Source organism: Mustela erminea, chromosome 9, assembly GCF_009829155.1.
Source record: "Mustela erminea isolate mMusErm1 chromosome 9, mMusErm1.Pri, whole genome shotgun sequence".
Classification (NCBI taxonomy): Eukaryota; Metazoa; Chordata; class Mammalia; order Carnivora; family Mustelidae; genus Mustela; species Mustela erminea.
This window is the reverse complement of record NC_045622.1, coordinates 107,883,183-107,898,401: the sequence shown is the minus strand read 5'-3', so window position 1 is coordinate 107,898,401 and position 15,219 is coordinate 107,883,183. Positions and strand designations below refer to the sequence as shown.

At 49.1% G+C, this 15,219-nt stretch overlaps 1 protein-coding gene across 4 annotated transcripts; it reads right to left on the bottom strand.

The window, feature by feature from the left end:
- Positions 1 to 427: 427 nt before the first annotated feature.
- SF3B2 (splicing factor 3b subunit 2) lies at positions 428 to 14,857 on the bottom strand. 4 transcript variants are annotated; one of them, XM_032357480.1, is made up of 22 exons: positions 14,686 to 14,857; positions 14,477 to 14,526; positions 14,100 to 14,177; positions 13,119 to 13,367; positions 12,648 to 12,698; positions 11,571 to 11,688; positions 11,177 to 11,277; positions 10,752 to 10,848; positions 10,461 to 10,552; positions 9,863 to 10,078; positions 9,572 to 9,709; positions 9,324 to 9,404; positions 8,879 to 9,106; positions 7,694 to 7,843; positions 6,927 to 7,016; positions 6,708 to 6,815; positions 5,851 to 5,958; positions 5,433 to 5,575; positions 5,248 to 5,349; positions 1,293 to 1,392; positions 1,017 to 1,202; positions 428 to 674 (listed from the first exon to the last, which is right to left on the bottom strand). In XM_032357480.1, exons 1-22 carry the CDS (start codon positions 14,816 to 14,818, stop codon positions 603 to 605), a joined length of 2,691 nt encoding a protein of 896 aa, XP_032213371.1. In that variant the 5' UTR covers positions 14,819 to 14,857; the 3' UTR covers positions 428 to 602. The 4 variants fall into 4 exon arrangements, with proteins under 4 accessions (XP_032213371.1, XP_032213374.1, XP_032213373.1 ...); XM_032357483.1 differs by having other exon boundaries at positions 12,648 to 12,695; XM_032357482.1 differs by having other exon boundaries at positions 14,477 to 14,523.
- Between the last annotated feature and the right edge of the window lie 362 nt (positions 14,858 to 15,219).

The following is a 15,219-nucleotide window of genomic DNA, read 5'->3' as shown; positions in this document are numbered from 1 at the left end:
GGGTGACTGAAAGCACTCAGTTCATGTGAGCGCAAAACAATCTCGATTTTGATTTGTGTTCTCTCCCAGGTATGGACTCAGGACTCTTCAGGCCACAGGTCTATTAGGAAGGCCTGACCTGGCCTACTTCCCAAGCCCACTGAACTTCCTCAGCCCAGCCAGGGTGTTAAGCTGGCTATTTTTAGTCCCCAAGGACAAAGTAGTAAGGTCAAACCAGACCTAAAGGTACTTCCCAGGGAGCCCTTTTACAAAAGCAAGCCGTGGTAACACACAATTTCAGCATGGCCTTGAATTTATCACCGGTCTCAACTGCTACGTCTGATCCAGGTGCATGCCCCAGGTCACTGAGGCAGCCCTGAAGTTGCAGAAAAAGCCTGTTTTAGTCCTTTTGACGAGGGGATTAAAAGACGAAGGAGGATCAGAAGTGTTACATATGCATCTCTTTCCTTGGGAAACAGCTTTATTTACAAAACAGGTCTAAAATAAGAACATGAAATGACAAGCCCTTGGGAATTGTGGGAGAGCTGGCTCTTGGGGACCATGTGTGAAGCCCAAACATCCAGACAGAGGGCCTAAAGGAGGACCAGGTGTGTGAGGGGGACCTAAAATTTGAACTCCTTGTATTTTTTACTTCCCCCGCGGCTATCCTGGGGCTGAGCTTTCCGTTTCTTTTGCTGAAGGAGAGAAAGAGAAACTGGTTACAACGGATGAAACAACCCACTAATCCCCAAGACAAGGGTGGGCAGCCTGACTCAGACACATAGGTCTGTGGAAAAAGTGCTAAAACTGGATTCTCTGACTTGGATGAGTTCCCCTCCTTGTGCCTTAGTTTCATCATCCTTAAAGAGGGCAGCCCACCGGAGGATTTCTAAGGTTTTCAGGACCGGGGACGCTCAGGGCAGCAGACCTGAGTGCACCCCCATTCTCATATTAGAGGACAACATGCCACTGAAAAAGGAGGCCCTGGTACCTCGTCCCTGGCTCACACCCGGCTGGGTTCCCCTGTGACCTCCTACCTTTTGTTTGGCAGCATGCTCGGCCACCATGTCACTGAAGTCTTCCTTCTCCACCTGTGCCTGCTGCTCCCGCACATGCTCCTCATACTTCTGGGTCATGGCCATGGGATCCAGCTCCAACTCTTCAGGTGCCAGGGCCACTTCCACACCCTGTAGCTCGGGAGCCGGGCCCTTCCGGCTCATCACCTGGAAAAGGGATCAGAGTCTTGTCATCTACAGAGAGGCTTACAAGACTTCGTTTCTGCCCCCTTTCCCAGCCCCCAAAAGAGTGCTCACTGTGGACATGTCATAGATGTGGGTTGATCCCATCATGGCTCCCCCAACAGTGGCCGTTCTCTTCTCTGGTAACACAGTGAACAGCTGAGGTGTCTCACTTCTGCAAAGGACAATGCAGTCAGGCCCAAAAAGGAAGGGACAAAAGGGTCTCCAGTAGGGGAAGAAAAGAGAACACAAGCAGCACCTCCGCCCAGCTCCCAAAGAGACTGCCAGTCACCCAGAGGAAAAACAATGCCTAGGCTGCCTCTGCAGGCAGTAGAGACCCAGAAGAGGAAACAACTTGGTTGGTGGGGAGTGGGGTGGAACAGTGCTGATTCTGGGAAAAATAGCCTTGAAGGAATATAGGGACTGAGTTAAAGGATCCCCTGAACCAAGTTTAGGGGATCAAAGACCAAGATTCCCACATGTGAAGAAGGGCTAAGGGTCGGGCTAAAAGTTCCCCAAGAACTCTGGTACAGAGAAGATGACAGGAGAAAAGAGACAACAGCTCCTGCTCAAAGCTGTACCTGGAGTTCTAACATAGAGAACTCAAACTTCCAGTACTTCCTATAGCACAAGAACTAGCCGAGCCAGTCTTGCCATGTACCTCAATGATTCCACTCAAAACACAAAAGCAAATCTAGCAATATCAACCTGGACCTCCCCTCACCTCTCCCTCTGGAGAAGTAACCATCTATTCTTTTTTTGTTTTTGTTTCTTCGCAATTTATTTGACAGACAGAGATCACATGTAGGAAGAGAGGCAGGCAGAGAGACAGGGGAAGAAGCAGGCTCCCCGCTGAGCAGAGAGCCCGATGCAGGGCTTGATCCCAGGACCCCGGGATCACGACCTGAGCTGAAGGCAAAAGCTTTATTAACCCACTGAGCCCCCCAGGCGCTCCAGTAACCATCTACTCTCACACAACAGCCAGTTACCACCTTAGAACAGTTTAGATCCGGTCATTCCTTTGCTCAAAAACCTCTGAGCCTTGCTTATTTGAATAAACCCAACCTCCCTACGTGATCTAAAGGGTTCATAATCTGGTCCCTGTTCACTATGCTCCAACCACAAGACCCTTCTTTCTTTTCTTCCTTGTGTATATATGCCAAGCTTGAGCCTTCTGCAGAAGGAGTAATGGACAAGATTTACCCTCCCACCTGAAACAATAAAAAAAATTAAAAAGTGGGCAAAACACATGAAGCAAAGATTTCAGGTCACTGGACAGGGGTAACAAAGCAGAATAACTTGTGAGACAGGAAACAAATGAGGCGTGTCCTTCAGTGACACTGCCTACTGCACTGAGACAGTCTGCAGGCCACACAAGGAGGGGGAAGCCATGTAGAGCCCAGAGGACTCTAGCTGACTGAGTTGAAGGGATGAAACTGAAAGGCCACAGAGATCAAGGCGGCTAGAGGTCACAGGGCAGAGTCCTAGAGAAGAGAGAGCAGCACAGAAACTTGAGAGCTCCAGAGACCGACAGAGGGTCCTCCTCAGTGTTGATGTGAGTGAACTGCCAGAGCCGGGGACAGAACCACCCAAAGGCACTGGTGGTAACCGTGTCTGCTTCCCACATGGGCCAGGGAATAGCACCTAACACACTAGCCTGATTAAAAATCCTCCTGATTCACAGGGCATTGGGTGAAATGTACAGAACGTCTGTGCCTGGTGGCAGAGAGGACCGCACACCGCTTCAGTCCTGCCTCAGGAGCCTGAAATGCAAGACCTGAGAATCAAACTGTTTCCAAGTACCTTAACTATGTGCCTAGACAAACCCGAGCAAGGCTTGCAGGAATACAAAGAACCCAGAACCCCGCACCCAATGAGGTAAATTTCACCAAGTCTGGCTTTCAGTCCAAAATTAACAAGCATGTGGGGTGCCTGGGTGGCACAGTCGGGTAAGTGTCCAACTCTTGTTTTTGGCTCAGGTCATGATCTCAGGGCTAGATCAAGGCCCCCATTAAGATCTGCGCTCAGCACGGAGTCTGCTTGGGATTCTCTCTCTCTGTCCCTCTGCTCCTCCTGCTTGTGCTCGCTCTCTCTCTCAAATAAATAAATAAATAAATCTTAAAAAAAAAAAAAAGGTAAATACAAAGAGAAAAGAGATTTTCAAAAGGAACAGAGCATCAGGGAGCAGGAGGGCAGCTTTGAGAGATCTAATACATACATAATTGGAGTTACAAAGGAGAAGAAGAGAAAGCAAAGGTACCAGAAGATGTATTTGGAGAGGGGCACCTGGGTGGCTCAGTTGGTTAAGCACCCAACTCTTGATTCTGGCTCAGAGTTTTGAGAGCAAGCCCCATGCTGGGCCTGGAGCCTCCCTCATGGACCCCGCTAGGGATTCTCTCCCTTTGCCTCACCCCCGCTCCAAAATAAAGTACTGAAAGTAAACTACTGCCAACCTAGAATCCTATCCCCGATCAAAATCAAAAATCTTTCAAAAGGACATTTAAATAAAACCAAAAAATTTTAAAATAAAATAAATCTTTCAAAAGGACAAACGAAGAAACTTTCAGGCTGCCAATACTGGAAGAATTTATGACCATAAGATCCACAACAAGAAATGCTGAAGGATGCCTTTCAGGTGGCAGGAAAATGCCACCAGATGGAAACCTGGATGTACATAAAGAAATGAAAGTTCACTGAGAATCGTATTTATATGAGTTAATATAGGACAAATTATTTAAATCACTCTAAAAGATTAAAAAAAAAAAAAAAAAAAAGGACAACTAATCATTTAAACAAAAATAACCACATAAGGGGCGCCTGGGTGGCTGAGTGGGTAAAGCCTCTGCCTTCGGCTCAGGTCATGATCTCAGAGTCCTGGGATCGAGCCCCGCATCGGGCTCTCTGCTCAGCACGGAGCCTGCTTCCTCCTCTCTCTCTGCCTGCCTCTCTGCCTGCTTGTGTTCTCACTCTGTCAAATAAATAAATAATATCTTTAAAAATAAATAAATAAATAAAATAACCACATAACGTAGGATTCACAAACGTAAAAGTAAAAAGCATGATGACCACACAAAGTCTGGGAAGAGGAAAACGGAGTACACTGCTGTTAGGTACTCACTTCCCTCTGCAAGCGGCATGATCACTTGGAAGGTAGATTGTGATAAAGACCCGTACTATAAACCCTACAGCAACCACTAAAAATAACAAAACAAGGGTGCCTGGGTGGCTCAGTCACTAAGCGTCTGCCTTTGGCTCAGGTCATGATCTCAGGGTCCTCAGGGACTGAGCTCCACATCGGGCTCCCTGCTTGGCAGTAAGCCTGCTTCTCCCTCTCCCACTCCCCATGCTTGGGTTCCCTCTCTTGCTGTCTCTCTCTGTCAAATAAATAAATTAAATCTTTAGGAAAATAAAGTAAAATAAAATTTTAAAAAAACAAAACAAAACAGAACTTTACAGTTAATAAGTCAACAAAGGAGATAAAATGGAATCATAAAAAAAAAGTTCAATTAATCTAAAATGTACCAAATAGGAAAACGGAACACAATCCAGAATGGGCAAAGAAATAGCCTCAGGACAAAGGAGTCAATTCATCAAGAAGCCTTAACAATCCTACACAGTTACATACCTAGTAAGGGAGTTTCCATTGCAAGACTTGGAGAAACCCCTTTCTGTCTTAGGCACTTCCGGTTCCTTCTGCCTCAGATTACCTTGCGGTTAGATCTTTCCTAACATTCAGCTCTCGGCTCCAATACCTCAGTGAGACCTTCCCAAAGACCTCCCCGCCACCCAGTTCCCTCCACATCCCATTACCTGGTTGAGTTTGCGTCACCTTCCTACCCCTATCTGAAATCACCTTGTTCTCTGAGGATCTGCTTACCTGGTGTTTTTCAGTGCCTAAAGCCGTGCCTAGCAGAGTCCATAACTGGTTCACAAGGTGGGGAAAGCGGGGCACAAGTCAGCTGGCCAACCCAGAGGCTGAAGGGAAGAAAAAGACCTTCCCTCTCAGCTGTGCTGTGCCTGGTTCTCTCACCCATCCATCGCTTCCTCAATCTTCTTCTTCCTCAGCTCAATGAGCTCAGGGGTCTCCATTCCAGCCGGCACCGACGAGAACCCTCCAGGAGTGATGAGGCCACTGCGAAGAGAGAAACAAGCTCTGGAGTCATGAGAAAGCCCCCAGCAACAGGCCACTTTAGCGGCAGACTCTGCTCGCCCCACCTGTCCGCAGGGGTAATAAAACCGGTCTCATCTGGTTTGTCCTCATCACTTTCTTCTTCTTCCTCTTCTTCTGAAGACTCTTCATCAGACGGCTCCAGCTCCCCCCAAGGGGTCCTATCAATCTCCTCTTCCTCAGTCTTGGTCTGAAAGAGATCATTCATTCATTCATTCAGCAAATGTTTACGATGTACCCACGATGCGTCAAGTTGTTGCGAACTGAAGGGATATAAAAGTAAACAGACAATAATCTCTGCCCAGAGAGAGCTCACATTCTACTGGGGAACTTACTGCAGTCACATCTAGGGAAAATGCATGCCCTTTTTCAGACTCTGAAACTTCCAAACACCTGGCTCCCTGACAATGACTATAAACTACCTCCACACTTCACAACCTGAAGTAAGACAGCCATGGCCTATACCTGAAATTCAGCAGCATTGGTTCCAAACACGTCCCCGTAGAGTGGTTTCCCGGTCTCATCTACTGGGGGTTTGCCCCAGCCACCAGCATGGTACCCAAAGGAACAGCTCTGCAAGAGACCGAACACAAGTCAGTTCCACTGCTAAGCGCCAGAGCAAACGCTGGAGCCCTGGAGAGATGTCACGCTACACAGTACAGAACTAGCGCTTGGTAACTCTGAAAATTATAATTTCAGGGAAGAATTAAATGTTATAAAGCATTACAGAACAAAAGTAGTAAGCGAGAAAAATCCAGAGGCAACAGGATGGGGAAATGGGAGGCAGAGAGTTGACTAATAAACCTCGGCCTTCACGGTAGATTCCACGTTGCCTGAAGGTCAAAAACACGACTCTTACCGATTTTTCCTAACTTTAAGAAGCTTTTAAAATCTATTTCTCTAAAGGGACAGAAATTTTTACCTGAAGTTTAACAATTACTTCTTTTTTACCGTAAAGACTTTGCTATCAAAGTTTTTTTTAAATCAATGCTTCATATTTCAAAATAAAAGCGTAATGCCATTCTTGAGATAAAATTATTTCTATCTGTCCAGCCGCGTATAAAGCAAAGAGATATCTGGAAACACATTCACCAAATTTTAAATCTGGTTATTTCTGAGTGGTGAAATGATAGGCCATTTGTTTTCATCTCTGGACTCATCAATTCTCATTGACTGTTTTATAACAAACAAAAACTTATTTTTTGGAAAAAAAAAAAAAAAGAGAGAGAGACATGGTAGGATGGGATAAGAGAAGGAGAAAAAAAAAAAATCATCCTCTAGTCAAAAAGCAGAGGCAACTAAGAATGAAAGCCAGTACTCACCTCGGGGATGGGCGAGTTCAGCCCAGGAATTTTCAGGTTGGGGTACGACGGGGGTGGTCCGTATCGCTGCATGGCAATCAGCCACGGGGGAGGGACCTTGTGAGCATTCTGCCGGAAAAAGAGAACAGGATACCATTTGCCTAACCTTGTCCTTTGTCTCTCTTCTGCCCCAATTCCCATTCTCTTCTTGGCCTCCCCAGTCAGGTAGCTGGCACTCACTGGTCCGACTGGCATCCCCAAAGAAATCCTTAGCTCATCAGACAGATCTCCTGGCTTCTTCTCCTTCAGTCGTGTCTCAAACTCCTTCCCCTGAGGAAAAAGCAGAGCACACTGTATTATGAATGCCAGACACACACTGGGAATTCAATGGCAAGAGGCTAGGCTTGGAACAAAGATGAGAAGTCTCAATCCACTCCAGACACAAAATCCCACTGAGAGCTGCCCTAGTGCCTGTTGATTCTCATCACTCCTTTCCCCGGCTGGAGTAGGAAAAGGAATAAAGGCCAGAAAGGAGGAGAGAAGCAGGACTCCCAGTGCCGACGTTAACCCACCAGAAGAACACGGCCAGATTCAGGACCTGCTTTCTCATCTGTGAAATGAGGACACTTGACAGGATGATCGCCAAGATCCTTCCACCCCCACAATTTCCTGATATTCCGGTGACGGCCATTTCAAGGATCAGGAGGAAAAAATAAAAACTTTTCTCCCACCCTCAGTATTAACTGTTTTCCTAAAAGCATCTACCACTTGGTGCCTCTGCCTCTTATCCAGTCATCCAGTCATCATTTTAAAGACACGGACTGAACTCCTCCTCAAAAAAAAACCTACCTCATTTTAGGATTTCAAATTCCACTCCCTCCAAGGAGAGTTAAGAGCTAAGGCTGAGGAGAGGAGCCACTGTACCATCTTGGAAAGCTTTTCCAACTAAGTGTTACACAGCTATGACTGAAGGCCCAGTCTCTCCTTCCCAGCCCGTACACCCAAACCTCATAGTACAGGTCCCCGTGGATGGTCAGCTTTGGCTTGGTCTGCCACTTGAAGAAAGCATCGTGCAGTTTCTGGTAGTCAATGTCGATCTTCCCCATCTTTGGCCGAACCTTCTCTCGCATTTTGGACTTCATGGTCTTCTGTTCTTCCTGTGAAAAATGCCAGAAGACAGATTATAAAAAATATTCACCAAGTTCGGCTCTTTAAAGATCTGGCTCCCTACTGCCAAAAGAAATACAGGAAGGGGCGCCTGAGTGGTTTAGTTAGTTAAGCACCTGCCTTCGGCTCACATCATGATCCCAGAGTCCTGGGATCAAGCCCCGCACTGGGCTCTGCTCAGCGGGGTGTCCGGTTCTCCCTCTCCCTCTAGCCCGTCCCCCTCCACACACGCTCTCTCTCATTTTCTCACTCCCAAATAAGTATTTAAAAAATAAAAAAAGGAAAGGGAAACCTCATTTATCTCATTCCAGAAGTCACCAAAATCCTTCCCGCTCAAACCCTTCAAAATTACATAATCCCAGTTGAACAAAATACATGTGTCATATAAAATCATCTTCAGCTACGGACACCGATGGTTTCTCAAACCATCTGATCAAGAGACTGACCTCATCAGCTGCCTCTGGACAGAACTGGGTGACTGGAGTCTAACTGAGAGACAGTTTTCATCATGTATTTTTGTACCTCCTGAATTTTCTGCAGTATACACAAGTATTCTCTACTCAAGGTATTTCACTTAAAAATTTAAATCTAAGAAGTTACACAACCACCCTGAATCTCCAGCCACAAAGTGCATCAGGCTCACATTGGGAACAGGGAACTGCACACACAGCTAAAAGCCACCTGCAGGAAAAGGAGTCACCGTGTGCAGTTCAAAGAATTGGCCTAGTGCAGGCAGAGGAAGGAGGAGGAGACGAGGGGGACACGGAGCCATGTGGAATCAGAAATCTCAGCATGGGGCAGGAGAGCCAGCTCTGAACACCGAGGGCGGGTCCGCCTTTCATGAGCTGCCGTCTTCCCCCCGCCCCTCCCGCTCTCCGTCACAGGCAGTGGTGACTTCTGGAGAGCGGATAATTAGACAATTAACAAGAATGTAGACTCTGGGAACCACATTCCCGATTTTGAAACAGACGACTATTAAAGCCGGGGAGCTGCCGGGCGGATCTGGGCCCTGGCTGGTCCCCTACCTTCTCCTGCAGGGCTTCCCGCATCTCCTGGATGCCTGTGCGTTTGATGAAGTCTGGCAGCTCAAACGGGGGCTTCTCGATGCCTCGTTTGCCCTGTAGGTACTTGCGCTTAAAACACCAGTGGCGTGGTACAGGCACAGAATTCCGAGTGGCCTTGAGGTGAACCAAGAGCTTGGGGTCCTGTGCAGTGACATCGTGCATCTCCACGACATCGGGCCGAGCCACCAGCTGGAAAACACAGCAACGTGCCACTAGAAAGCCCTAACCTCTCAGATCTGAGACTCTCTCTCTTTCATTCCTCAGAGAACATGTGCCTACGTCACCCAGGCCTCCTTCAAAGCCCTCCTCCCTACCCCACAAAACAAAACCCTTGTGCCTCTCTAGGAGCTTTTCATGCGGTCTCCCAGCCAGGCTCTAGGATCTGCTAGATCCATTCCAAGCTCACCTGCTTGAGTTCAGCCACAGTGAAACGATTCATTCGGCGCAACTTCTTCTTGGACAACTTGGGGGCCTCGGGCTTCTTTTCCTAGAACAAAACCATCATTTCTTTTCAGCAAGCCTATAAGGTGTGAATCACGCTGCCCGGCTCACCCCAAAGGCATTCTCCTCTGCAGGAGCTCACCACGGCCCCTTGCCCGCTGCACCTCAGCCACCCATCCCAAGCCCCTCCCCGCAGGAGCTTGCGGGCCTCACCTGTTCATCGTCACTGCTGTCGTCATCGCTGTCCTTGTGCTCCTCCTCAAAGCCCTTCTTCTTGGGGGCTGTGGAGTTCTCCAGTTTGTCGAGTTTCTCTGGCTCCTTCTCCTTCTCCTTCTTCACGTCGTCGGTGAGCTGGGAAGGCAGACGACGTGGAAACCCAAGCCCTGGGTCCCTCCCTAGTTCTGAACCCCGCACCAAAGGGACGCCCTCCCTTACTCTGTCTTTCCCCATCCCTGCCCGTTCCCTGCTCAGCTGTGCCCCTTCCCCATGTGCTGCTCCTTGTACCTTGAAAGCCTCAAAAATCCTCTTGAAGAAGATGAAGTTGGGCTCATAAATTTCCGGTTCTTCAGTCACATACTCAATTTCAACATCAGCTGCCGGGGAGTCAGAGCCGCGGGACCGGGTTGACTCTTTCTCTCGGTCCCCAGAGCTCTCAGAAGACGCCCCCCGAACCCGCTGGGGCTTTTTCTTCTTCTTTCGGTTCCGCCGCTTCCGGTTTTTCTTGCGAGAGAAGGAAAACCAACTGGGTCAGAGAATCCAAGCATCATGCCCGCCCCTAATCTCCTCATCCTGTTTCCCCAAGTGACAGAGGAAAGAGGCCTTGAAGTCAGACTCCAAAGTTCTGCTCCTCTCAAGCTGTGTGCCTATCAGTAAATTCCTGCACCTCTCAGAACCTAAATGTCTGCAGCTGTAAAACGCTGGCATACACAGTACTCTGAACTCCAAAGACTTATGATAATTAAACATGAAATATCTGTAAGATACTTGGGACAAGAACTGGCACAAATAGCAGCTATTACTTACTGAACACCTTGCGCTAGTATGACTTTAGTGCCCAAATACCGTGTCCTAACATTCCTTCCAGACTCTGCTCCATCCCTACCTCTTTCTTGGATACAGACACGGTGTCCTCCTCAGTCTCTGACGCTGACTGGCCCAGGGATGAGCGAGTGTCTGTTTCCATTTCCTCTTCCTCTGTAAGGGAGAAAGGTGGCCATCAGGCTCCTCACACTAGTACCACACCACTCGCCCGCAGGAACTCCTTTTTTTTTTTTATACCAAGGGCCAGTTTCCCTCTCAAAGGATGGGACAGAGGGAAGGCATGGAGGAGTGCAGACTCAGCCTCAGCCTCTCCAGGTTCTGCCCTGCAGCCCTCGGGCCCCAACACACTCACCGTGCTGAGAGTTCATCTCTTCCTGGCGGCTCTCCTTCAGCTGCAGGATCTTTTCCAAAGCCTGGGGGATCTTGGGTCCCACAGAGGGGTCATCCATCTGCCAGAGGCGACCCAGACAGAGAAGTTAATCTCAGATTTCAACCTCTTGTACAAGAAAGACTGCCAGGTAGGTGATGTAAACAGCAGAGAGCAACAGTACGAAAGGGACACAATCATCCCTCAGCCCCCTTCAGAGTGAACCTCAGAACCCTGCCCTGGAAACGTCTCCTAAACCCTACTTCCTGCTCTACCTAAATACGCTTTAACTAGATATGGCTCTCCCCTGCCCCCCATCCCTGGAAGTCCTCCTATCTTCTCTCAGAATCCTTCTCCAGAAAGTTCTTCTCCACACTCTCCAGTTCCTAGAAAGAAATCACCAATCTCACCTCTCTATTCTCATCTCCAGGGGGTGGTGGGGGACCACGAGGCCGGGGAACCGGGGCTCCCATGGGCAAAACAGTGGGAGTGGGGCCCACTGGAGCAGCAACTGTGAGAAGAAAGAAATTCAAAGTCAGAAGAGACAAAACACGCATCTTAAAAATTACCTTTCTTGCTAAAGATCACTGTGACGGTCACCCTTAGGGAGAGGGGGTGGCTAGAAGGGAGCCCGGGAGAGATTCTGAGGTACTAGTATCATTCTGGTTCTTGGTCCTCGTGCTGGTTGTATGAGTTACTCAGTTTACGACAGTTCACTGAACTTACGCACTCCACAGGACATGTACTTATGAGTAGGATTTTTCAAACAGTCTTTCCCCTTCCCTTCCATTTCTAGGGTCTTACCTCGAGGACCCAAAGGAGTGCGAACGCCAATCTGGCCCATGTCTTGTGGGGGCCGAGGGACTGGGGTGCCCATCTTGGCAATCTCCTGCTGCCGTTCCTGCTCCAGGAGCACGGCTGCCTGTAAGAGAGACGTGGGAGTGAAGACACAGCTTGGAAATCCACTGGGCAGGCAGCCTCTGGCAAACACAGGCTTTTAGCCAATAGGCCCAAGAAGAACAATCAGGTACCACCAGAGTTCGGACATCCTCATCAGCCCCCACCCTTTCAGGCTACTGATCCAAGCGCAGGAGGCCTCTCATCACAAAAGAAAACCCCTGGAAATAACACCAAAAAAATCCCAGGGAACTCCTGGTTTCTAACAGGGAATTTAACATTTAGCTACACAAAGCCTTCTATTTTTTTAACAAGAGTTTTCTTCCCCAAGAGATTAAGTTATTTCTAAGGAACAATGAATTCTTTTCTTATTCCTGCTCTTCAAGATCTAGCACAATCTAGGCAAAAACAGCACTTCATAAATAATTTCGTGTCTATTCCTGTTAATGTTTACTTTCTAATATTCCCAATAACACACTAGGGAACAACTGACAAAATGCCCCTCTGGGACTGAATGCCTTCTGTATCATTCTCTAACTACATCTACCATGTTTAGTCTAAATCCAATACAACAACTAAATAAATCCAGGCTCTCCTCGTGGGTACCTAAAACAATTATCAAGTAAGACTAACAGGAGTCACCAAACTTCTTCTGTAATGGGCTAAACAATAAACATCTTAAACTTTATGGGTCATTGCAAAGGCCATAGTATGTTCTGGTTTGCTTTTTTTTTTTTTTCCTTAACAATCCTTTAAAGATAGAAACACCATTCTTAACTTGCAGGCCATGCTAAATCAGGTCACAGTCTGTAGTTTACCAATCCCAGGGCTCCAGAGAAGATGGGATTATTTGGAAGATACTGGAACTTAAGGATGAGGTAACCTCCATGGAAAATTTGCAAGGCACATCTTGTTCTGGACACTAAGCACTAGGAATAAGAGTCCATGGACTGGACCATAAGGCCAAAGGCTAGGGGGCATTACCCGCTTCTGCTGCTCCAAGAGCTCGTGTTCCTTCAGTGAATGATCTCCCTGCTTAAAAAAGAAAACAAGTTCCCATCAGCACCACCACCCCTGAGGCCAGGCTGTCATAACTCTGCTTCCTGGGGTCCTCTCCCATTTGAGGGCCTATGTTCTAGTCTTGGGTCCAGACCTTCCCAGAAAGCTCGGCCCCAGGGTGCCTGGGTGGCTCAGTTGGTTAAGCGTCTGCCTTCGGCTCAGGTCATGATCCCAGGGTCCAGGGATCAAGTCCCACACCAGGCTCCCTGCTCAGCAGGGAGTCTGCTTCTCCTTCTCCCTCTGCCTCTGCCTTCCCCTCCTGCTCATGCTAATAAATAAAATATTAAAAAAAAAAAAAAAGAGGAAGAGGAGGAGCCTTAGCCTCAGCCTCTCTGAAGCTCCACTGCCCCTTTAGCACCCTGTTGAGACCCACACCGAAGCTGCCATCTGCCCCACCTGCTTAGCACGTTCCTCTTGCTGCATCAGCAAAGCCGCCTGCTGCTGCGCCAGCTTCAGCCGCTCCTCCTCTGACAAAGCCACAGGCTCACCCACCCGGAGAGGAGGTGGTGGCCCCAAGTTTGGTGGGCGGGGTCCAACTGCCATAGGAAAGCCAAGGCCAAGGCCTGGTGGAGGTGGTGGGGGCGGTGGAGGAGGTTGCAGCGGGGGGAGTCCCATGGGTGGTGGCGGCATGGGAATCCCAGAAAGCTGTGGAAAAAAAATGTGAACATAAACTAGGAAACGTTTACCTACTGCAGACATTTGCTGAAGATCAACTATGAGCCAGTCGCTAGGATTCAAAGTCAAATGACATATAATTCTCACATGTAAGAAAAAAATACTCTATAACAATACCGAAAGAAGAGGATGCTAATTTGGGGGAACCAACCAAGGAAACTATCGACTTTCTCCCCAGAAAAATGTGAACACAGATTTTGCATACAATTTCAGGAAATTCGAGGACACCTCTAAAGGCCACCTGGGAACTCCTCGTCCCACACAGAGAAGTCAATAGTTCCCAGGTCAGAGCCATTGTCTTAGAGAAAAATTCAAATCCTGGCTCAGAAAGGACACGAAAGTTGAAAAGACTTAAGTAAACTGGAGCCAGTGTGTCCGAATGACTCACTAAATGTAAAAGCTATGAAATCAAACCAGGGAATGAGCCTTAATGTCTAACTGAACAAAACGGGAACTGTGCCCTGGGAAGGCAAAAAAGAGTTCTTCCCAGCTGAAGGAGAATCAAGTCAGGCTTCCAGATTATGTAAGCTGCACCTTAAACGACAGGTAGAATTTGGAAAAGCAGACACTGGGAAACGTGATTAAGGACCAGGACCAAAGGAGAACTGAAGAGCTGCCATTTCTCCCTGTCCAATCTGTTAGTTGCATCTCCAATACACTGAAGGTGAGAGATCATCTTATAAAGTAGAACCACCCCCTTACCTGTGCAGACATGGGAGGGGGAGCAGCCTTGTCCCCATCTTCACCTCTCAGAACTGGCCGATTCAGCACGATGCCAGTCTGCAAAACAGAAAGGACTCCAGGTCAGTCCAAGAGGAGCTGTTCCACCAAACGACATTCACTCCCATTCATTCAACAAAATTTACCCAGTGCCTGTCTGCCAGAGCTTGAGCTACTGGAGAGGACCGACGCAGACAGAAACGATTACAACTGGTCAGATAATGACAAAAGCAAGCGGGAACAGCAAACCCCTGCTTGCTGCGTAGAGCTACATAAAGAACCAAGACCGAGCAGTGAGGGGCCATGAAGGCCGCCTCTAAAAACTCGGCCTACCCCGACGTCCCGCCACCAACACGTACCTGGCGGGTGTAGGTCTGCAGCCTCTCCACCAGCTCCTCGCGACTCCCTGCTGGGCAAAGCACAAGATCAACAGGGTCCGTCAGGATCAAGTCAGGCCTCAGCGATCCGCCTCCGCCCCTCCCCCCGCCGCCGGGTCTCCGGGGTAACCAGGCTCCGCTTCTCCCTCAGGCCTGCGCTGCCCCGGCTCTTCACCTCTCGAGGTTCTCACCTTGGATCGGAGCTCCGATCTCTGCCAATTTGGCTTGCAGCTCCTGGGCAGCCCAAGCGCCATAGTGCCCAGGGGGTGGCGGCGGCGGCAGCTGCAACTCTCCTTTGGGAGGCTCGGGATGCTCGGCCGCCATCTTAGCCGCAGGAAGGCGCGCGACCAACCCGGAAGTTCGAGCCAGACTTGGGGCCCACTTCCCGGAACTTCCGGCAGCGCAGCACGCCACGTCCGCTGGAGGATTGGCAGGCCATACACACTGAGGCCCAGCCCCTGCAGAGCTCCAAGGGTTCCCAGGGGACCTGGCCGCGAGGCCTTCTGGGACTTGTAGTACGCAGGTCCCCTGCTCTGGCGGTCCGACTCTGGGAGGACTGTACCGGGCTCAAGCACCGGGAACACTGGGGGCTGGAGCGGGGGCGGGGCTGCGGAGAACGATGGTCCCGCCCGAAAGGCGTGCTCTCCGCATCTGACCCGCCGGAGCGCAGAGCTCCAGCCTTCCGACCCGACTTCCAGCTCAGGCGTGAGAGGTCCGGGCGCTTA

Coding starts and splice junctions, on each gene's coding strand:
- SF3B2 (XM_032357480.1), bottom strand. CDS start 14,818: ATGGCGGCCGAGCATCCCGAGCCTCCCAAAGGAGAGTTGCAGCTGCCG. Junction 9,107..9,323: donor CTGTGGCTGAACTCAAGCAG/GTGAGCTTGGAA, acceptor TGTGTTTTCCAG/CTGGTGGCTCGGCCCGATGT. Junction 7,017..7,693: donor ACGGGGACCTGTACTATGAG/GTTTGGGTGTAC, acceptor CTTTTTCCTCAG/GGGAAGGAGTTTGAGACACG.